Raw genomic sequence first — 24,725 nt, forward strand, 5'->3', positions numbered from 1 at the left:
TTTTTTATTTTTTTATGTTTAATGACCGGAGATGGTAGAGCCGGTCACTTGCCAGATGGTGAGGTGTGATGCCAATTTTATGGTGGTTGGCCGAGATGTAGCCATGCCCAGAGATGTTATGTCATGATGCCAGTGCCGGTTGGGCACACAGGTATGGTGGCACACCTGCTTTTATTTTAATAGCTGGCTATACCTTGTTCCCCTGTGGACAGTGACCTGTCGGGTTGTTGTGGGGTCCCTTGGGTACCACGGTGGTCCGGAGTGGAATAGTGACCCACCCGGACTATTGGTACTGCCACCCACAGAAAGGGGAGATGACCCAACAGAAAGGGGAGATGACCCAAGGAGTGTGTGTGTACTGTATTGATGCTTGACGAGGAATCACAGAGTCTCTTTGGCATAAATGAAATTTTATTTACTCTGAAGATACTTGAGGTATGCAGTAGATTATACAGCTTTGCCTTGATACAATATTTTACACTTGATAAGGCACTTAATACCTTAAAATCCAGATCTGTATTGAGAGTAGAAGAAGAGGTACAGTCGTGCTAACTGAGCTGCGTGCTGAGAGGTATAAAAGAGGATCAGAGGAGTAGAGAGGAGGATGTGGTGAGAGTCCTAACCCAAGTAGTACTGTGCTCTGCTTGAACTTTGGGGGTAGAAATAGAAAAATACTTCTGCTTGTGTTTTGATTCTTTGGTCTTTGCACCTCCTATTGCCAACCAGTGTCGAGTGACCCATCCTAGAGGGTGACACAAACCCCAGACCTTGTTACCTGGGATGAGCGGAATGCTGAGGGTTCCTTGCTTACACCCGTGCTGCGAGATAGAGTTCATAGGCTTCTTACAACTTTGCTCTATCCGGATCAGTTCCTTTACTTTCTCTATGGATACTGTCCTGCACTGTGTCTCTCCTTGTCCTCGTCGTGGGTTAGGTTGATCCCTGATGTTTCCTCTCTAGTAAAGGTTTAACACTGCATAGTGTTGAGTGGAGTTACTTGAGGAGAAACTGTAGATAGCTGCATGTGCTCTGGTCTATGTCTAGACTGCACAACTTAGACTGGGGACCTGGCAGGAGCCAGGGCCCAATTGGACCACTGTAGAGCGTGTTCTGGCTTGTGTCCTTCCTCTACAGAGTCCAAACACAAAAGACCCTACACTTCCTCTACCCATGTGACTTCCTTCCTACAGCCCCTGTAAGGTGTGCTGTGAGTGGGTGAGGAGTGCATATGTGACAAGTAAAGAGAAAGATGATAGGTGAGAAGAGGAAAGAACTCTCATTGGCGTACAGATCCATGTGACACATAAACAAACAATAACCCCTTAAGTACTACAGCTGTGCAATAACTAGGCATACACACTTGTAATAAAGACACCCTGTGGCGAAACTCTGGTACTACTACATCACCACTTACGAAGGGTGTAACCAATAGCAACACCCGTGGTGGGACACCACAATGGGAAACAGATGTGGCTTGAATTTTTATTAAGGCTTTTTTAGTATATTTTTAAAATATTTTTTACATTTTTTAAGTCCCTCTATGGAACTATTACAAGCAATCATTAGATTGCTTATAATGCATAGCATTGATTATTAATATCGGTGCTCTGCTCAGAGTCTGTCTGAGGCAGATGATCGGACTGCACAGAGGTAATATTATACCTTTTTGTATTTAGTAAAAATGACTGGAGGTCCCATTGCGGGGGTCCCTTTTGGTCAGTGACAGGAGCCACTCCTGTAACTGAGATATAAATGCTGCGATTGCGGCCTTTAAGGAGTTAATGGCAAACTGTAATGCATTCACTGCTATCTGTCATTAACCTGAGGACCCCTCACTCTCTATGTAGCAAGCTCAGCTCCTGAGCTTGCTTCATAGAGCTCCTGTACATTATGGCATACCAGCAGGGCCGGCCATAGGGGTGTGTGAGCAGCGCTGTGCACTCCCAGCAGGAAGGGGTTGCCTCCTGCGTCCCCCTAAGCCCATATATCCGGCCCTTGCCTCGGCACAGCAGCCTTGCTGAGAGACAGCAAGAAAAAAAACTCTTCTCCCACGACATGTGACTGCAGCCTGGCCCCATCCCCCGCCCCCACAGCGTCTCCCAGCTCACAGATGCCCCTAACCCCCGCCCCCCCTCTGGACGGAGACAGATCAGCAGTGTAATCCTCTGCTTTACCTCCTCCTCCTCATGGGCAGAGACATCCTTCACTGCTACTTCTGTATGGGTGAGTATATGTATGTATCTGTATCTCCCAGCATGCTCCTGTGTGGCTGTGTTAGGACAACAACAACTCCCAGCATGCTCTTGTGTGGCTGTGGTAGGACAACGACAACACCCAGCATGCTCTTGTGTGGCTGCGGTAGAACAACTCCCAGCATGCTCCTGTGTGGCTTTGGTAGGACAACAACAATCCCCAGCATGCTCCTGTGTGGCTGTGGTAGGACAACAACTCCCAGCATGCTCCTGTATGACTGTGGTAGAACAACAGCAACTCCCAGCATGCTCCTGTGTGGCTGTGGTAGAACAACAACTCCCAGCATGCTCCTGTGTGGGTGTGGTAGGAAAACAGCTCCTAGCATGCTCCTTAGTGGCCGTGGTAGAACACCAAAAACTCCCAGCATGCTCCTGTGTGGCTGTGTTAGGACAACAACAACTCCCAGCATGCTCTGTGTGGCTGTGGTAGAACAACAACAAATTACCAGAATTTTCCTTTGTGGCTGTGGTACAACAACTCCCAGCATCCTCCTGTGGGGCTGTGGTAGGACAACAAATCCCAGCATGCTCCTGTGTGGCTGTGGTAGGACAACAACTCCCAGGATGCTCCTGTGTGGCTGTGGTAGAACTACAACTCCCAGCATGCTCCTGTGTGACTGTGTTGGAACTATAACTCCCAGCATGCTCCTCCCCCGGACCAGAGACAGATGAGCAGTATGATCCTCCTCTCCACCTCCTCCAAATGGGCAGAGACAGTGTCATCCTACAGCGGCAACAGCTCCCCACGGACCAGATATAGCAGCAGCATATAGTCCGGCTCTCCACTGCTCAGTGAACTGGCCCCCTGTGTAAAAAGTTTGGGGACCCCTGGTCTAGGATATAAATGTGCCTACTTGTATGTGTATATGTTACTGTATGTGTGTCTGTGTAAGCAGGATATATATACTGTGTGCCTATATGTGTCTGTGTAAGCATTATATCCACTATGTGTCTGTGTAAGCAGTATATCCACTGTGTGTCTTTGTAAGCAGTATATCCACTGTGTGTCTGTATATGTCTGTCAGTATATAAAGTGTGTGTCTCCAAGAGATAGGCTTGGGATGGGGTGGCAACGCGCCAAATGAATATTCTGCACAAGGCGACATCTACCCTAAGACCGGCCATACAGTGATCATTCATGTGGCCCAGCAGCACAGTTGATCCTGCCTTCTGAAGGCACTGAAAACATGCGCCAGTCTTGCTGATCATTGCTTGCTTGTGTCCTTGCAAGGCCCCGTGTTGGGCCAAATAAAAGGACCTTACCTCTCCTAAATGGAAACTAACAGCAGGTTTACATTTGACTAGCTCATTGAGTTATACTTACACAAGAGTGGTAATTATCACCCATAAGACATACAAGACTTACATAGCAAGCAACTTGCACATATCCCCTTTTTCTTTTATCTAAGTCATTTTTCTTGGTTAAGCTGACCTACTGATTTTTTAATAGTTGCACATAAATAAGACTTACGGTATATACTGCTTGCTGCTTTATATACATCTAGTCAGAATTTTCAAATCCAATTCTTACTTTGGCTTCAAAATTCAGATAAATCTCTCTGTGTAAAGGCACCCTAAAAGTCTTTGTTTATCTACAGCTGAGGTGTGTTTATTAACATACCTTCCCCTGTACAGCATGACACATAAATGCATTTAAAATTTCCCAACACAAGACAAGGAGGAAGTTGTAACAATTGATGTGTTGTTTTCAGCTATAATTATTGTCTTTCCTGGATTAAGCAATGCGTCATTGAGATATAACACATATAGTTAGGACAATGGAAGAAGGGGGAAGAATTTTCAGCATTATAAGCCTAATTTTAGCCTATAATTACTGTTACACAGCAGATGGCTTAGAAAAAAACACATTCTTGTTCTGTGTGTAAAGTATTGGATCCATCATTTCTGGTAATAGTACTGTATATAAATAGTATTTAAAACAGTATAATAATGTTGAGAAGTAAAATTAGATAGCAATCAGATTAGATGAAAGAGATATTATTTCAAGTTAAAGACGTGTTAGATGGCCTGACCTGATAAGCACTGAACGTATTGATCAGCACTTGTTTACAGAGCCATTGTGATTGTGTGACCCTTTACTTTAATCAACTGTTGGCTGCACATTCCATATTATGCAGGAAGATGTAAGGCTAATGACCAAGGATTTTTAAGCAGGTCAGAATTGGACGATTAGTCAACAAATGAGCATTTACTTGTTCATTAACTGATCGCTGGCTCTTTTACTCAGGGAAATATTGGTCCGTGTGACTCATAATTAGCCTATGTGATAGGGCCTTCTGGTATCTCACAAATAGGTGTGTAGTCTGCCCCACAGTAAAAGTAAAGCAGTCATTTGCATTTGCAAAACTAGTACATGTGACATGTGAGGCTTCCAGGGTTTCTTTTAGAGAATGGTTGCAGGATGTAGTGATTAAAAGCGGTAGTAGTACTTTATTTTTTTTCTACAAGAATCGCTGCCAATAATATTGTATGGATAGAACATAGACTTAATAACAGAATACACATGTTTGGCAAAGCTTCTTTCCTGCCACCTTGACTCAGTGTATTTACACAGAACAGTTTTAACTTTACCCAGGTCATTGTTTACTAGCAACTGTAACATGTTAAAGGTTAACTACTCATTGCAGCTTGCAGCGTACCAGTTGCCCTGTGACCTGCCATCCTACACAGCTCTATACAGCAGGTGCTCAGACAATAACATTACGAACCCATTACAGCATAGAAATATTTGCCTGGGATACATAATCAATAGTGATGAGCGAGTACTAAAATGCTCGGGTGCTCGTTACTCGAGACGAGTATTTCCCGATACACGAGTGCTCGTTTCGAGTAACGAACCCCATTGAAGTCAATGGGAGACTCGAGCATTTTTGCAGGAGACTCAAGTTCGGTAGAGGGAAGGTCGTGTGAAAACCTGTCAACCTCAGAAATTGATGGAAACACAATGGAAATGGACAGGAAACAGCAGGGGCAGCATGTATGCATGCCTCTGAGGCAGCCTAATGACACCATTATGCCTAATTCTGTGCAACAGCCTGGTTAAAACAGAGGTAGGCATAGGGACCACCCAAAATCTCAGCGTGACACAGCATGGCAGTGAGAACACAGGGAACCATTAAAACAGAGGTTGAATATCATGAACCAGGCAAAAATTCAGCCTGACACAGCATGGGGTTGAGGACAGAGTGAACAAGGTAGAAGCGGTAGCCAGTCAGCCTTCCAAAAATTATACCAGACCTAGCATGGCAGTGAGCACACAGAAAACCATTAAAAGTGAGTGAGAAAGCAAGTGAGCCTCCCCAAAATTAGGCCAGACACTGCATGGCATTGGGCACACAGAGAACCATTAAAAGTGAGTGAGGAAGCAAGTGAGCCTCCCCAAAATTAGGCCAGACACTGCATGGCATTGAACACACAGAGAGCCATTAAACATGAGTGAGGAAGCAAGTGAGCCCACCCAAAAATTGGAGTGAGTCCAGGGGCTGGGATATTTAGTGGACACGAACCCAGGTGCTTACAGCTAACTGGCTAGGCCAGCTGTCAGTCACCATCAAGGGTGCACCTGATGCCTCTCGACCGGGGGTGGTGAGGCCCGGCCACGGCTAGACAAAAAATAAAACAGCTGGCTGGTTAGCGGGGGCGCGATCGGCAGTCCCCCGACAACCAGTCCCGCTCCTCGGCAGACGTAGTGTGACATCAGAGCATGGCAGTGAGGACACAGAGAACAATACAGTCTTCTTAGGAGGCCCCGGAATTTGAACGAATACACTTTCAATCCTTTAAAGAGTCTCTAAGAGACGGCAAATGCGGTAGTCTGTGTATTAACCCCTTAAGGACAGAGCCAATTTCGATTTTTGCGTTTTCGTTTTTTCCTCCTTGTGCTTAAAAGGCCATAGCACTTGCATTTTTCCACCTAGAAACCCACATGAGCCCTTATTTTTTGCGTCACTAATTGTACTTTGCAATGACAGGCTGGATTTTTGCATAAAGTATACTGTGAAACCAGAAAAAAATTCAAAGTGTGGGGAAATTGAAAAAAAAAAACCGCATTTTGTTTATTTGGGGGAAATGTGTTTTTACGCCATTCGCCCTGGGGTAAAACTGACTTGTTATGCATGTTCCTCAAGTCGTTATGATTAAAATGATATATAACATGTATAACTTATATTGTATCTGATGGCCTGTAAAAAATTCAAACCATTGTCAACAAATATACGTCACTTAAAATCGCTCCATTCCCAGGCTTATAGCGCTTTTATTCTTTGGTCTATGGGGCTGTGTCAGGTGTCATTTTTTGCGCCATGATGTGTTCTTTCTATCGGTACCTTGATTGCGCATATACGACTTTTTGATCGCTTTTTATTACAATTTTTCTGGATTTGATGCGACCAAAAATGTGCAATTTCGCACTTTGGGATTTTTTTGCGCTGACGCCGTTTACCGTGTGAGATCAGGAATGTGATTAATTAATAGTTCAGGCGATTACGCACGCGGCGATAGCAAACATGTTTATTTATTTATTTATTTTTTTGTTTACTTTTATTAATAACCTGGGAAAAGGGGGGTGATTCTGACTTTTATTAGGGGAGGGGGATTTTTACTATTAACAACACTTTTTTTTTTACTTTTACACTTATACTAGAAGCCCCCCTGGGGGACTTCTAGTATAAGTGCACTGATCTCTCATAGAGATCTCTGCAGCATAGATATGCTGCAGAGATCCACGAGATAAGCACTTGTTTACTTCCGGCTGCTGCAGCTGTCAACTTCCGGTAATCGGATGCAGCTGTCAACTTTGACAGCTGCATCTGATTACTGTATTAGCGGACACGGCGATCGGACCGTGCCCGCTAATACCTGCGGTCCCGGGCTACAAGCGGCACCCGGGACCACCGCGGTTCAGAGCGCGGCCGCCGCGCGGCCCCGCTCTGAACGTCCCTAACGGCATCAGGGCGTAAATATACGCCCTATGTCATTAAGGGGTTAAAAAGACCTGGTCAACGACAACATCCAAGGAAGGTTAGAAGCTACTGATGAAAGGCCTGGTCAATCCTGCCTTCAAAACGGCTAAAACATCCAAAGAAGGTAGAAGGTGCTGTTCATCAGTTTGAGCACCGCCTGATGGCGCTTACCCACGGCAGTGCTGCTGCGCCTAAAACTAAAATAGCCAGATTATGGCTAGATTTTGCCTCACACCCTCATGCAGTTTTGCGTGATAGGCATCTCTTTGGACGTAGGGACGAAGAATAACAATACAGTCTTCTTAAGAGGCCCCGAGCTAAAAAATTAAAGGACGGCAGAGAACACCCGCAAGTTGACATCCACAGATTGTCTGGTACGAAATGGACAACACAAGGATGCTAAATTAGGATCCACCATTATCACTGTCTGTTTATTTGAACAGTGGCGTGTATCTTGGAGATACAATAGAGGACCAGACAGCCCTGCAAAATAGCACTTGAATTGAAGTCGATTTGATTTTAAAATTTAAATTGAAGGTTAGAAAAAAAAACAAAACATAAAGTGGCCATTACCGGCCTTTAGATGAGGCAGGCGTGGAACCTCACAAAAATTAGGCCTTACACAGAGTAAGAGTACAAAAATAAATAAATAAAACAATCCTGCCAGTGAGGACACAGAGAACCATTAGAAGTGAGTGAGAAAGCAATTGAGCCTCCCAATAATTAGGCCAGACACTGCATGGCAGAAGAAGACTTGGCTGTTGGCTGAGAATTGAAGGAAGAGGAGGAAGAGGAGGTTGAGGAGGAGAGGAGATAACAAGAATCTTCATGTTGAGCTGCTTTCCCTGGGTGGACAGCCAACAAGGAGGCAAGGGCAGGCACACCAGTAGTCAACATGGATGCCTGTTAAGGCCCAGCAACAAGGAGGCAAGGGCAGGCACACCAGTAGTCAACATGGATGCCAGTTAAGGCCAAGCAACAAAGAGGCAAAGGCAGGCACACCAGTAGTCAACATGGATGCCAGTTAAGGCCCAGCAGTAGCCAACAAGGAGGCAAGGGCAGGCACACTCGTAGTCAACATGGATGCCTGTTAAGGCCCAGCAACAAGGAGGCAAGGGCAGGCACACCAGTAGTCAACATGGATGCCAGTTAAGGCCAAGCAACAAAGAGGCAAAGGCAGGCACACCAGTAGTCAACATGGATGCCAGTTAAGGCCCAGCAGTAGCCAACAAGGAGGCAAGGGCAGGCACACCAGTAGTCAACATGGATGCCAGTTAAGGCCCAGCAGTAGCCAACAAGGAGGCAAGGGCAGGCACACCAGTAGTCAACATGGATGCCAGTTAAGGCCCAGCAGTAGCCAACAAGGAGGCAAGGGCAGGCACACTCGTAGTCAACATGGATGCCAGTTAAGGCCCAGCGACAAGGAGGCAAGGGCAGGCACACCAGTAGTCAAAATGGATGCCAGTTAAGGCCAAGCAGCAAAGAGGCAAGGGCAGGCAAACCAGTAGTCAACATGGAAGGCCCAGCAGTAGCCAACAAGGAGGCAAGGGCAGGCACACCAGTAGTCAACATGGGTTCCAGTTAAGGCCCAGCAGTAGCCAACAAGGAGGCAAGGGCAGGCACACCAGTAGTCAAAATGGATGCCAGTTAAGGCCCAGCAGTAGCCAACTAAGAGGCAAAGGCAGGCAAACCAGTAGTCAACATGGATGCCAGTTAAGGCCCAGCAGTTGTCAACATGGATGCCAGTGAAGGCTCAGCAATAGCCAACATGGATGCAAGGGCAGGCACAGCAGTAGTCAACATGGATGTCATGGATGGTTACTGCTCTGGTCAATCCTGCCTTAAAAATGGCTACAACATTGAAAAAGGTAGAAGGTACTGGTAAGAGAATGGCATAGGACACCCGTAAGATGAGATGACATCCACAGATAAAATGGTTTGAAATGGACAAGACAAGGAATGTAAGGGCAGGCACAGCGGTAGTCAACATGGATGCCAGTAAAGGCCCAGCAACAGTCAACATGGATGCCAGTTAAGGCCCAGCAGTAGCCAACAAGTAGCCTTCTACCCCCAGCACCCTTTCGATTTTCAATTTGACTCTAGCAGTTGGGTTAACATTCTATTGAAGTTCTATGCAGGTGTACTACAAATCCCAGCAATACAGTGTAGTAGCGAGATACTCGTCCGAGTAGCGAGTACCATTGAGTACCTTAATACTCGAATGAGTACCAAGCTCGGACGAGCATGCTCGCTCATCACTAATAATCAATAATAAAAGTAACATGACTACCATCTTTAGAGCTGCTTGTTTCTTCACATTTTAAGGCTATGTTCCCACAACGGCCATTGTTTTTAAAATAACAGCCATTAGTTTATATTGGTGGCTGTAAATAATGATCATTATAATCATAAAAAAAATCTAAAAAGGACCTTGTGGGAACATAGAATTATGTTGTAAAGGCAGCAACCACATGTTGGCTGTGGGTGAAAATAAATATATGACTTTCTGACAGAATTATTTAAAATTACTTTATTCATATTTAACACAAAGAAATGTGTCGGCCGGTAGGTGTATAACCCTAGCTGAAACTGTGAGGTATAAATCTGTTGAGATTAATGCTAGGTAGCCTAGTTCCTATACCCCATTTTCCTCAGTGGCTTAAAATATAACTTTTATTGTACACTTTAAAATAATGCAAAAATGTGAAGATGCAATTTAAAATGTCACTATGGTAGCTATCGATAGATACTGGTCCTGTATCCTTCACTGAAGAGCATTACTTCATGCTATGATTCAGCCGTTGAAGAGTTAAAGTGTCACTGTCGTTATAACGTTCAAAATCGAAATTAATGGTAGATGTGATATAAAGCAAGTTTGCAATATACATTCATTATTTTTTGTTGTTGTTATCATGCTGTAAAACAAAGCTGTACTTACCAGAAATCCAGGTCCAGTCTCCTGAAGGCAGATTTTCTAACTGTGCTGGTTGAAAAAGACAGACTAAACACAGGAATTCTGGTCAGTACAGAGAGTCACCGCTCAATGTGTCCATCAGTCACATGACTGTTTTTTCTCTGTGATCGCTCAGATGGCCTGGGATACACTGTTTCCTGTTTTTTAAGAAAAAAAGAGTCAGGAAGTGCCATGTTTTCCATGATAACTAAAAAATAACCAATAAATGTAAATTGCAAACTTGCTTTATATCACATCTACTGTTGATTTAGATTTTGAAAGTAATAACGACAGGTACACTTTAATAACCTAAATAGGTTATCAATAAGGACTATGGTACAATATGCACTATCGATTCCAAAATGATAGAACTAAGGAGGTACTAGACAAATGCCTTGATCTGGCAATTTGTTATTTAAAAGACTCACAGCGTCAGACGAAGCTCAAGACACCTTGGCTGTGTTACCCCTTAGGTTCTGCAAGGTTGCGTGCTGAACAGCATGGGCTACTGTACGCTTAGTGCTAGCTGGCTGCCTGCGAGGTTGAGCAATTTGGGATACGCTCACTAGGATCCCCCATCTGGCTATTTTCAAACTGTCTGCATGCACATGGTTCAGGACGCTTACTCACTAACATAATCATGATTACAAATCCATGCCTCAGACTGACATGTTTCGTCAGACTAATCTGACTTTCTCAAAGTTGATGGCTAGTTGAAGCTTTTATAGAAACAACACTAGAACTGCTTATCTATATAAATTGCCGCAGCTGCAGCCAAATCATCTTTCTTTGTGTAAGGTTATCAGCCCATCAACTTGGAATGCCCAGAAATGTAGAAATACACGACCCACACTTTTTACAAATTGCTAAAGCTAGAAAAAATTGTCATTTATAGGTAAATATATGTGTGTTAGCAATACTATATTGTTGTTTATATCATATTTATTAAGGTTTATTCGCACACTATTTTTTTAATGTGTTTTTTTTTCTTCAGCAGTTTTAGCTGTTGAAGGGCCACAATACAAGAGGATTTATAATCAAGTCTTGAGTGATGTTCCTAAGTGCTGGGTATGTCCCTCAGGTCATTATGGGAGGAATGTGGATGTAGCCAGCATGACTGGAAAGGACAGGAAAGGCTGCTCAGCCAATCGCGGCTGAGCACAGTTACGACGCGGCAGAGGGGGGCCGGCATGAGGGACGGCAGGAGCGGGTCGGCTGGCCTCCCGAAGATGACGTCTTTGACAAGATTATAGATGGGGTCGGTTGACAAGGATCAGGTATGTATACTGCACTACACTTCCGGGTACACGGGCGGGAGTCGGGAAACACGGGAAGGGGGCCATTCACATACATAACATACATTACAAAGTTGTATAACTTTGTAATGTGTGTTATTTTATGAATAATTTCTTAGCGCCGCACTACCCCTTTAACACCTAAAAGGGGTTGGCAACTTTATAGTAAAATAGTTCAATGTACAGTATTAGTAAATGGACTTTCTGCACTTACTGACAGCAGCTTCCTATATACCTCAAAGAGTTAAAGTCAAACTCTCTTCCAAACTGCCAGTAAACTAGTGCAAACTTTTAAACAGTATCAGAGCTCCCGACTTCACAATTAAACATGATGCTGGGAGCTCATATTTAGTTAGCAGACGTACGGAATTTAACGGATGTGTGCATTAGCCCTTAAATGTATGGAAAGCATAGCTGCTATTTAATGCATTATGTTTGAGTAGTTTTTTTGTTGCATGTAATAAACAAATGCACGTTGACATTATTAACAATAATTCTTATCACATAGACCTTTTAATAAGTACAAAGAACATGGACATGCCATCAATGTTGAAAGTTGGAAAATCTATTTAAAATATGTAATACTGGCAACACATGGCAACACTAAGAACTCTTGCACACATCCATTTTACTTCTGCAGACTGCAAAGCCACTTTCTTGAAAATGTACTGATGTCCCATGAAGTGTTATTCATTCAAAGGAAAAAAAAAAAACACTTTATAGGAGGCCAGGGACCTGGTTCAGAACATGATTGGACCCGGCACACAGAACACAAACTGACAAAGCAACAAATGAGTGGAAAGGTAGGTATTTCAATCACAAGCAATACAAAAGTTAACTTTAAAGTTTAATGACCAGAGAAAACTCTTCAGGGAAGAGATGGGTGTGGTGGGGAATCAATTACCAAGGCAGAATAAATTGAGCTGTGTTGATTGTTCACACTGGTACAAATGAAACATAGAATTTAAATACTAAAAAAATATATACAACAAAAGAGAAAGCTTGAGACTATGGAAGGAACTCACATCCAAAAATGTAGTAAAGCAGAACAATCTTTATTAGACCCACAGTCTTACAGATTAAAAACACAGCTGTGTACAGACATGTTCAAAAGAGGCTCACCATGATACATGTCACCTTAGTGTCGAAACAAAAAAAAAAAATGTTACCATAAAATATGGAAACAGTCATTAGACTGCATAGTTGTAAACATGAAGATATGTGCAAAGTAGCGCAAATTTAGGACATAATGTAAACCAGTGCACATAAATAATGGGTAAGGGGTTAGCATCCTGTCCAGGGGTGCCCCTGTTTTGCACGTAAAGGGAGTCTAGTATCTTCTCCACTTCATACTTAAGCTGTCCTTGGATTACAGTGGTTGTTGGTGATGCAGAATGCACTATGGGTGTAACATACGTCTGTAACAGAGTTTAATGGAAAACATGCATGTGCAAAGAATTTGATAATTATAATCTATAGGACATCACCCACTAAGAAGAATACTTCTATTAGTTGTAATAATTTTTTTTCCCTTCTACAGAGAAATGTTTGCCTGTTTGGGTATGTATGGCATATTCATGGTTTTCCTTTTGTATGCTTTTTTTTAGTTGCTAATGATTTAAATTTTTTTCCTATTATATTCATCAATATCAGTAGCGTAGCTACCATGTTGTCAGACCACACGACTGCTATGAGGCCCATGGGAAAGGGGGGCCCGGGCCTTCATCGGCAAAACATTTGGTCTGTCTCCATAGTACTAGTGGGTGGTACTGTCATCTCACTCACCAACAGAACCTTCTTCACCCAAAGAGACAGTGGCTCCACGTGGCAGTGACAGGATCACACTAGTGGCCACTGCCTGCACCTTGCACCCTGCCATCATTATGCCCCCCAGATAGTGACAGCTGGAGCAGGCACTGCTCACTGGTGCCATCCCATCCGCAACTCAACATCCCCCAGCCTGCACCTCACTTTTCCTGCCCCTCCTCCCCCCGACAAAGACACTGCCTGGCACCATCCTCCTTCGGGTCATGTGAGTATATGCATGGGGGAAGGGGGGTGGTTACAGGATTTATGAGGGCCACATACAGTTGTTGGGGCCCCATGAATCCTAGCTACACCTCTGATCAATATCCTATATTAACAATATATTAATTGTAAAGTAATAGAATCATGAGAGTGACCAAGATTTAAACATGCTGTTACATAGGTTATTTCCTAACAGTAATTGAGAATCTAGAATGCTTGTAATTACTGGCATACCTCATACAACTATAATGTACTTATTTGTAAATATTTGGACTTTCCATATAGCCTATATTATATCAGATTTCTCCACCTACATTGCACAAGTTGCTATTAAATCCGGCACTTATAATTGGTCAGTAGACAACAAGTAGGCAGTTTTTCTGTACTCAGAGTCCCGGGATGAACTTATAGCCTTACCTCTCACTGCCTGAGGTAAAACAAGACATTGCAGGTAAGATTTACTTTCTTATTTTCTGATCTACTGTAGTTATCCACAGTTACGTAAATACTTTCAGTGGCAGACATTTTAACCTTTTAAATCTCTGTATGCAAAAGTGATGTTTAGTTCTTCTGTTAGTCTTAATTTCAGTCTGTGGGGACGGCAGATGCTAAGCAAATATTAGAAATGGTCTTCATGACTTTCATAGAAAGATTTAGATTAAACTGAATCTGTCAGCACCCAGGCCCTACCTAGGGTGCTGACAATGTGCTGTAGCTGGCAGTCCCCTAGTGTGCATGGTACCTTTTGTGCAGTGCAGTGCAGTCTGTGCAGTCTGTGCAGTGGATTATGCACAATCCTACTGTAATGAAGTGTCAAAGAGAAGTTGTTTGTGCCACAATCTGGCACACCTCACCACTCCTTCCTCATCCCTATTCCCCATGAATATTCAATGCTGCCCTGCCTCTTGCTCGCTCAGCTGCCAGCCAGTGTCTCTGTCCTCTGTAGGCAGTTTATGTCTGAAAGAAACACTCACATATAGTTTAATCTCTAAACTCAAATATGTTGGAGCTGTGGTCTAAGGGTAACTCACCTGTCTAGAGACCTGTCAGCAATTAATTTTTTGGTTTAAATCCCCTTATGTAAATTAAATATAGGTCTTTAGTTTTTTCTCCCTCATTATTGTATCATTTTTAAGGCTATGTTCACAAACAGTATTTCTGCTCAGTATTTTGCAACCAAAACCAGGAGTGGATTAAAAACACAGAAAGGCTATGTTCCCACAATATTGAAATTGAGTGGATGGCTATAATTTAAAAGCAAATAATGGCCATTATTTCAAAACAATGGCTGTTGTTTTAAAATAACAGCAATTATTTACTATAAAATGGCGGCAATCCACTCAATTTTAACAGTGTGTAAAGCTTCAACGTAGTCTAGTGTAGGAAAGCTAGTTGAAATGAATAGCTATAACTAATGTTGACCAAACAGTAAAAGGCTCAAGTGCTTTTCACTCGAGTCAAGCATTTTTAATGCTCAACTGTTTGACTTGAGTAACAAACCCTAAATTAATGGAGACTCAAGCATTTAACCAGTTGCCCCCTGCTCGGCAGAAGGGAGGGTGTCTAAATCACCGGAAAATCTCAGAAAGTGATGAAAAAAATTGAAATAGAACAGGAACAACAGGAGGAGTATGCTAGAACATAACGTGCAAACAATGTACAAATGATGGGTAAGAACATAACATGAAAATTACAAATTACAGTACATAAATAAACAAATTAGTACAGTTCAGGGTCCATAAATACTATTACTGTTAATAAACTTTAAAAAAAAAAAACAGTTCTCATAGCACTAACCACTGTAGGAGGACAAGTAACCATGCTGTGCTGTGCACAGTTACTTCTGTGGTTACAATTAGAACGCTATCAACGCCAGAGGTTCCCTTGCTTATTAACTCCTGTAACTCCTGTTCCCACACCAATTAAGGCAGATAACTTTCCTTGTGAGGCACCTAGAAGAAAAAATGATTTTAACATTAGTGACAGTACATATTACTGAGTATGATTAACCCTAAAGTCACAGTATTCACCCATTCAATTTGTTCTAGTTCTTTAGTCCCAGGTTTACTATAGCATCTGTTCATATGATTTACCTTGATTCCTGCCTCACCAATAGTTTTTGCTGGCCTATGCCTGCTTTCCACTTTTCGATTCTCTCAATACCTGCATTATCGCATAGAAAAGTGGGAAGCAGACATACAGTAGTACTGTTTAAATTTCATAGTTTTAATATTAGAATGGGCAAAAGAATAAACCTATGCTCAGATACACGCTGCCTGGGATATAGACATCATGAGAGGTATATCCCTAAATGAAAAATTAGCATTTTTAATTTAGTGATATTCCCATAGATTTATTATTATGCCTGTTTTAATATCAGCACAATGAGATTTTAACAGTACTACTGTATGTCTACTTCCCCCTTGTCTATGCCGGTATTGCAGGTAGTAAGAGAATCGACAAGTGGGAAGCAGGTACGGACTGGCAGAAACTATTGCTAAGTCCTTCTACATACCTACTTAAACTATTCCATACCCTAACGCTATCCCTTCTACAGCATCTCTCCCTGCTAAAAGACAGCGTCTGAGCCAAGCATTAGGTGACCCAGGCCTATATAGACCCAGGTCACCTGATGGGGCTAGCCAATCACTTCTATGCCAGTAGACAACATGGTTACAGCATAACAGAATGTGACAGGCCTTCCCTGCATGTTTAACATGGCCAAACATGTAGGGAGGAGACTTACTTTTTGACACAAGCACTACGAGGTGCTCAGTCTAGCATCGATTATAAGTTATAACCATTACTTAATAAGGCTATGCATACTTTTGTAACCACTTTCTGTATTGCTTTAATAAATCTACAATAAAAGAAGCCAGCAGTTTTGCAAATAGCATTGTTAAGAATATACAGTAATTGTATATTTTGTGTTTATAGCACACACACTTAAGACCAGCACAACTAGGTAAAAAGCAAAACAAATTACTTTTGCTATAATATCTTTTACAAAAAAGTGTAGTCCCAAAAACTATTTCATTCTTTCAAATCAAATTGCATAGATAATGTAATGCTAAAGTAATACTGCTGATGTATGATTGTTTTTAATACATTTATATCTCGGAACACAGATTTTCAAGACGATACACCTATCAATAAAATGAATAACTCAACTCTAACTCCGACTGTCTCTGAACGAAATATTACTGATGGTGACCATCCAAGAAATGCGCAGCTGACTTTTATTATAACTTTTATCATTGCTATAGTTTTCTGTCTGATTGGCTTGGTAGGAAACATTATTGTTTTGCGTTATCTTTGCTTCAAGATCAAAAAGAACAAGTATACCATTTACATTATCAATCTGTCAGTGGCCGACTTCATCTATCTAATATTCACCATACCTGTACTAATATTGTTTATTAATTCATTAAAAAATCCAAATCCACGTTTTAAAGAGAAAGATTCAGTTTATCTATTTTTTGAGATACTTTGTGACAGTGGACAATATTCAGGAATGTTCATCCTCACAGCCATCAGTCTGGAAAGATGCCTCTCTGTTCTGTTCCCTCTCTGGTACCAATGCCATCGGCCCCAGAATTTGTCTACTATCACCTGTGCTGCAGTTTGGCTTATTGGATTCACAGAGAGTCTCATAAAGAACTTGGTGTGCACAAAAAAAGCTTTTGTCGAGTCAACTACACAGTGTACAGCAGTCCAGATAATAGTTTTTGGTTTATCCATAGTCATCTGCTTACCTTTCATGGTCATTTCAAGTCTCACTTTGCTCATCAAAATAAAAAGGACCTTTGGCAAGCGATATCCACAAAAGCTTTACATTATTATTCTCACTGCAGTTTTTGTATTCATTATTTCTGTCATTCCAATTAATTTTGTTTGGTTTTTAATGTATTTTCATCTGCTACAATCAGATATTTCAGCAATGGGACTTTTTTGTGCCAGTACATTTTGTTTAGTGTTGAACTGTACCATTGATCCATATATCTACTTCATTGTTGGGAAAAAATGGAAGCAGAAAACGAGCCATTCTATCCAAGATGCCCTTCAACGAGCCTTCAGAACAGAAGATGATGAAAATGATGACTCGAGCAGTAACAAAACAAGTAACACATCAAACCAAACCAATCTTGCAAGTACCTTCTAAGAGTTGTGCTAAACTCCAATAACAATCTAAAGTAAAAACTTTATCAAGCATGGCTTAGACAAAAAAAAAAAAAAACAATCAATAGAATATTGCAGTTCTGTCCCATTCAAGTGACAGAAGTGGCACAATGGCATGGCAAAATTTGTGTTCATATAATGCATAATATAACAAAAAGGCCATGTTCACACACTTTTTTTTTTATTTAAGTAATGTTCATTATTTGATACTCAAAATACCTGCAGTTGTTTTCAGTCTTCAATAATTTCCACTGAAGTCTATAGAAACAACAGCTGTTAGTTTATACAATGCATAAAATAGTGGCCAGTGTTCACGTATTGTTCATGTATTTTCAACAAAATTCAATGGATCTTTAAAAATAGCAAACCCCAAAAGCGTCTTGAAAGTGGCCATTATTAAACTTAAACAATGTACTAATGGCCGTGATTGCAATGACAGCCGCCAAAGTGTGTTAAACATTGACCGTTATTTTGAGTATAGAATAATGGCTGTTAAAAATCATTGTGTGAACACAGCCATAAAAATGTGTTTAGTAATGTTTTGTCCACGAGTGCTATGATCTTTACCTAATCAGGCAAGCAGTGTAAGCTTGCAGCAAGTTTAAGGGACTTTCCAGTTGTGTAGACAAAACGTTCCTTGTTCTATGCAAATAAAACTAATGCTGATAAATATTAAACAGCTTATCTTTATTAAATGGGTAATTTCAGTGTAGCAGTTGAATTCTGTGATGGCGCTACAGAAGAATTAAAGAGGTTATGCAGAGAATACTAACTTGTGTCCTATCCATAGCTGTATTTATAACAAAGAAGTTGGGGGCTTGATATGGAGATTGGTGGGGGGTATGGAGGTAGATAGGAGACAAGTTAATTTCCCCTGGACAACCTCTTTAAACACTTATTTACACCTATGCAAATACTCCGATGTATCAAAGTAAAACAGATTTTCAAAAACCTATACTTACCATTTTGAGGTATGCCAGTCTAGTCCTCTAGTACTCTGCATAAATAAACCAACTACTAGTATAGCTGAGTATAAGGGAGGCCAATGCTGAGGTTGAGGTCTAGAGGAATAGAGTGTGTTTAAAAGGCCATAGCACTCGTGTTTTTTCACCTACAGACCGATATCGTCTCTTATTTTTTGTGATACCACTTGTACTTTGTGACACCACGCTCATTTTTTCCATAAAAAATTTCCATAAAAAATCCATATTTTCTTCATTTTGGAGGGGTTTCGTCTTAATGCCTTACACCCTGAGTTAAAACTGACATGTTATCTATATTCCTCAAGTCAGTATGATTACAACAATATGCAAATTATTTAACTTTAATTTTATTTATTTATTTAACTTCTTTTAAAAAAATAAAAATCTTTAAAAAAATAATTTCTGTGAAATTGCTCTATTCTGATCCTTATAACTACAGATGAGCAAAGCAAGATTTGATGTGAATTGTGCTGTCAATGTGATTAGTTTTGCTTTGCTTTGATTCGTTAACAAATTTTGCTAAATATGGCAGCTGCACATGTTAATTTACAGTACTGTCACTGGGCAGGAGCAAGGGATTATCCATAACCACCTGCAAGGGAGAAAGGGATTATCCATAATCATCCACAAGCCCCACTGTGATGTCAGCACCTTTCCCTTAGCCCCTATATAAGGTGATTTGTTTCCTGGAGGTGGATAGGTAGAAGCAGGCATTTAGAGCAGAGAAAGAAATACAGACAGAAGAACAGAGAGATTGGGAAAGAGAGGAGAGGATAGGAGGGTCGATTGTGGGTGGACTGTGGGTGCATTGTGCGTAGATTTCTTTGAGAGCTTTGCAGTCAGTGTCCAATATACAAATCAACTGGGTGCTGCTTTTGCATTGAGTCACTGGTTGCGAATAAAAAATGACTGCCGGTGCTGCAGGATAGCAAGTCAGTCACTGGTTTTACATAATGATTGACTTGTCTTTTGTTTCTGCATTATAGCAAGTCACTGTGTGCTGGTCTTTAGTTCAGTTTACAAACAAAGAAAATATGTAAAAGCAGAATCCCTACACCCTGAGACACTGGATGTTGAGGACCTTTTTAAGGAATCTCTCGAGAGAGACAACAAGAAAGTATTCAGACAGATGTAGTTGACACGCCCCAGAGCAGTTGCGAGATCCAGAAAGCTTATAGCCTAAGAATGGGATCGTACTGCATGACTATGGAGGAATTGAGCTTGGAAGAGGACACGTTTGTGCCAGATTATGAAGAGGATGATAATAATAAAGACCCCATGAAGATCCACATCCACAAATGACATCCTCAGCATCATCATCAAAATATGAAGCTCTGTCTGTACTACAAGCCCAGCTTCCAATTCCTAAGGATTCTGGGTCAGGAAGGAAAAGGGGTAGGAAAGGAGCAGCAGCCAATAGATGTCGGCAAGGCCCTGGCACCCAATGGGTAGCACAAGCCTGCAGCAGTCAAGAAGAGGCTACCTGTCAGGGCAAGAAGGTAAAGACACGACAAGACAGTGGGCCCTAGGTCTGAACCCACTGTCCCTAACTACTTGCCTCAGTCGGCCCGAGGCGGCTGCAGACAACCACAACCACATACGCTATATATGTGGCACACTAAACAGGACAGACAGACAAACACAATGAACAAGCCAAGTCAAAACCACACGGGCAAGGCACAGTGTGGTCAGGCAGGAGGTCAAATAACGAGCAGTCAGAGGGAATTGGGAAGAAATACGCAGGAATAGACAAGGGGAAGCTGGGACCAGGAGTTCACCTAATAGCCAGCTCAGAGAAACTTCTTCAGCTTAGTTTTATGCTCACCAAGAGCCCGGTCCGGATCCTCATTGGACCGGCGCTCTAATCTCCAAGTCTCCAGACAGGCAGAGTAACAAGTCAGTCAAAAAGCCCGCTCAGCTGCAGTAATCAGATCTTTGCAGGGCTCTGGTTAACTCATGCATTGCCAGATGCAGAGAATCAGTCGGGTGTGTCACATAAATGCAAAAACCAGGCCCAGTTCACACCAGGTTACTGCATGATCCTGACAGTACCCTCCCTCTTATGAGGGGCCTCAGGACCCTTATCCACTGGACCAGGCTTAGAAGGGTTTAGTGCATGGTAATGCTAAACTAGACGAGGAGCATGCATGTCCTTAGCAGAAACCTATGTACGCTCCTCTGGCCCGAAGCCCTTCCAGTGGACCAGATACTGTAATGAGCCCTGTACCCAACGAGAGTTTAGAATTTTCTCCACCTCATACTCCAACTCACCATGAATGATAAGTTGAGGGGGGGAGACGACGGGGACACCGGCGGCACATACTTCTTCAACAGAGACTTATGGAAGACAGAATGAATCAGAAGAGATGTAGGCAGTTTCAATCTGAAGGCAACAGGTTTAACGACCTCTACAATAGTATATGGCCCAATATATTTGGGTGCCAGTTTCCCTGATTGCACCCTCAATCTCAGATTTCTAGTCGAGAGCCAGACTTTATCCCCTAGTACATACTAATGGCCAGATATGTGTCTTTTATTAGCATGCTTTTGGTATGACTCTTGGGCTTTAACCAAGCTCTGATGAGCTTGGGCCCAAACTGTGCACAGTTTAGAAAATATATCCTCAGCTGAGGGGTTCACAGATTCAGCTGAGTGAATAGACGAGTATCTGGGATTAAAAGCATAGTTACAAAAGAACAGTGACATCTTAATAGAATGTTGTTCATGATTGTTAAGAGCAAACTCAGCTAGAGAAATGAAGTCTCCATCTGTCCTGAGTATTAACCATGAAACACCTCAAAAAATGTTCCAAAGACTGATTGATCCTCTCAGTCTGCCCATTCGTCTGTGGATGGAAGGCAGATGAGAAGGACAAGGAGGTACCCAATTTGCCACAAAACTTCCTCCAGAATCTAGCCAAAAACTGTACACCTCTGTCGGAAACAATGTTTTCCAGGACACCATGCAGGGCAAAATATGATTGATGAAGAGCGTGGCTAGTAAGCGAGCACTAGGCAGTTTACAAAGCAGGATGAGGTGGCACATTTTCGAAAATCTATTTGCTACCACCCAAATTACTGTTTTACCTTTAGACAGTGGCAGGTCAGTAATAAAATCCATTAAGAGGTGCATCCAGGGTCTCGTAGGGACTGGCAGAGGATGTAAAAAACCCTCAGGTGGCCTACGGGGAACCTTGGACCTCGCACAGGTCCCACAAGCGTCAACAAAAGACTTGACGTCCCGGGCCCAGGATGGCCACCAATAATTGCACGAGAGTAAGTACTTAGTACCTGCAACCCCTGGATGGCCAGCCAAAACAGAACTATGGATTTCTTCCAAGACCCGTAGTCAAAGGTTCGGAGGCACAAACAGAAGAGATTCTGGAGTATTATGGGGTGCTCGACCCTGAGACTCTGCGATCAGAGTCACCAAGTGGTTGCAAGACTGACACAACAACACCGGGTTTTAAAATTGTATCGGGCTGATTCCTTGGAGAGCTTTCGATGTTGAAACTGCGAGACAGGGCGTCAGATTTGACATTACGGAACCAGGCTGATACGTAATTTCAAAGTTGAATCTAGTAAAAACAAGGCCCATCTAGCCTGACGCGGAGAGAGAGGTTTAGCACCATCTAGGTATACCAGATTCTTATGGTCAGTCAGCACCGTCACCTTATGTTTGGCACCCTCCAAGAAATGCCTTCATTCTTCAAACGCCATCTTTATTGCCAGTAATTCCCTATTGTCAATGTCGTAATTACATTTAGCTTGAGAAACTTTCTTGAGAAGTAGGCAATCGGCCGAAGGTTGGTAAGAGTGTCCGATCCCTGGGTCAAGACCGCTCCTACCCCCACCTCGGATGCATCTACCTCCACAATAAAAGGATGCTCAAAGTCTGGTTGAGCAGTGTCCTGCTCCTACATTCACTCCCATAGGCTCCCGGCACTTCATACCAGCAGCCTATGGGACGCCGGGGGACATGACCTCTCCGGCAGGCGTGTGATGTGACGTCATCACGCCTGCCAGAGGTCCCGTCCCTGCAGCTCGCAAGATGGAGCCAGAAGAGGAAGGAGAGCTGCTGCCTGCACAGCGTGGATTAGGTGAGTAGGATGTTTTGTTTTTTTTAGGGGCACCTCTGGGGGCATTATTAGTTCATGGGGGGCACCTCTGGGGCCATTATTAGTTCATGGGGGCACCTCTGGGGGCATTATTAGTTCATGGGGGGCACCTCTGGGGCCATTATTAGTTCATGGGGGCACCTCTGGGGGCATTATTAGTTAATGGGGGGGCACTTTTGGGGGCATTATTAGTTCATGGGGGCACCTCTGGGGGCATTATTAGTTCATGGGGGCACCTCTGGGGCTATTATTAGTTCATGGGGGCACCTCTGCGGGCATTATTAGTTCATGGGGGCACCTCTGGGGCATTATTATTGTATAGGGGCACATCTGCGGGCATTATTAGTTCATGGGGGGCACCTTTTGGGGCATTATTAGTTCATGGGGGCAGCTCTGGTGGCATTATTGGTTCATGGGGGGCACCCCTGGGGGCATTATTAGTTTATGGGGAAACTTCTGGGGGCATTATTAGTTCATGGGGGCACTTCTGGGGGCATTATTAGGTCAATGGGGGCACCTCTGGGACATTATTAGGTTATGGGGCACCTCTGGGGCAGGGCCGCTTTAACCAGAGGGCACATGGTGCACGTGCACCGGGCCCACTGGTTAAAGGGGCCCCCCGAGCAGGCCGGCCGTTGCTATGTGCGACCAATGCGGTCGCACAGGGCTCTGGCCACCAGCCTGTCAGGGGGGAGCGCCATGGATGAGTAATCTACTTACCCCTCCATGGCGCCCCCTGCAGGGCCCCCCGTCCGCCGCTGCCCCCGTCCGCTGCTGCTGCGGCGCTTCAGTGCCATTGGCTCCCTCCCTGTCAGTCACTCTTGTGGCCGCACTTCCTGCGGTCACAAGAGGCCGCACTCTCCCTCTAGCGCCCGACGTCACTGGAGCGTCGGCGCGAGGGTAAGGGGAGTGCAGCCTCTTGTGACCGCAGGAAGTGCGGCCACAGGAGGGAAGAGAAGAGGAACGCGTGGACCCAGGTGAGTAACAGTGTTTGTTTTTTTCAATATTATATGGCAGCTATATACTATTGGGGAGCACAGGGGGCTATATAGTATGAGGGAGCTATATAGTATGGGGGAGCACAGGGGGCTATATACTATTGGGGAGCACAGGGGAGCTATATACTATTGGGGAGCACAGGGGGCTATATAGTATGGGGGAGCACAGGGAGCTATATACTATTGGGGAGCACAGGGGAGCTATATACTATTGGGGAGCACAGGGGGCTATATAGTATGGGGGAGCACAGGGAGCTATATAGTATGGGGGAGCACAGGGGGCTATATACTATTGGGGAGCACAGGGGGCTATATACTATGGGGGAGCACAGGGGAGCTATATACTATGGGGGAGCACAGGGGAGCTATATACTATGGGGGAGCACAGGGGAGCTATATACTATGGGGGAGCACAGGGGGCTATATACTATGGGGGAGCACAGGGGGCTATATACTATGGGGGAGCACAGGGGAGCTATATACTATGGGGGAGCACCGGGGGCTATATACAATGGGGGAGCACAGGGGAGCTATATACTATGGGGGAGCACAGGGGAGCTATATACTATGGGGGAGCACAGGGGAGCTATATACTATGGGGGAGCACAGGGGGCTATATACTATGGGGGAGCACAGGGGAGCTATATACTATGGGGGAGCACAGGGGAACTATATACTATGGGGAGCACAGGGGGCTATATACTACTGGGGAGCACAGGGGGCTATATACTATGGGGGAGCACAGGGGGCTATATACTATGGGGGAGCACAGGGGGTTATATACTATTGGGGAGCACAGGTTAGCTATATACTATTGGGGAGCACAGGGGAGCTATATACTATTGGGGAGCACAGGGGTCTATATACTATGGGGGAGAGCACAGGGGGCTATATATTATGGAGAGCACAGGGGGGTTTAAATACTACAGGGACACCTT

General features: G+C 43.4%; 1 protein-coding gene across 6 annotated transcripts in view; it reads left to right on the forward strand.

The window, feature by feature from the left end:
* LOC138784587 (mas-related G-protein coupled receptor member D-like) overlaps nt 1-19,071 on the forward strand; it is a 101,298-nt gene extending 82,227 nt beyond the window's left edge. For 4 of the 6 annotated variants that reach the window (XM_069960204.1, XM_069960199.1, XM_069960203.1 and 1 more), the window contains 4 exons: nt 11,182-11,464; nt 12,123-12,285; nt 13,023-13,042; nt 16,639-19,071. In XM_069960204.1, coding sequence (XP_069816305.1) covers nt 13,027-13,042; nt 16,639-17,672 — 1,050 coding nt within the window. In that variant the 5' untranslated portion in view covers nt 11,182-11,464; nt 12,123-12,285; nt 13,023-13,026 and the 3' untranslated portion in view covers nt 17,673-19,071. Of the gene's footprint in view, nt 1-11,181; nt 11,465-12,122; nt 12,286-13,020; nt 13,043-13,795; nt 13,962-16,638 lie in introns of those variants that run through there. The other 2 variants (XM_069960201.1, XM_069960202.1) reach the window with 2 other exon arrangements.
* The last annotated feature ends 5,654 nt before the right edge of the window (nt 19,072-24,725 follow it).

This window comes from Dendropsophus ebraccatus, chromosome 2, assembly GCF_027789765.1.
Source record: "Dendropsophus ebraccatus isolate aDenEbr1 chromosome 2, aDenEbr1.pat, whole genome shotgun sequence".
Taxonomy (NCBI): Eukaryota; Metazoa; Chordata; class Amphibia; order Anura; family Hylidae; genus Dendropsophus; species Dendropsophus ebraccatus.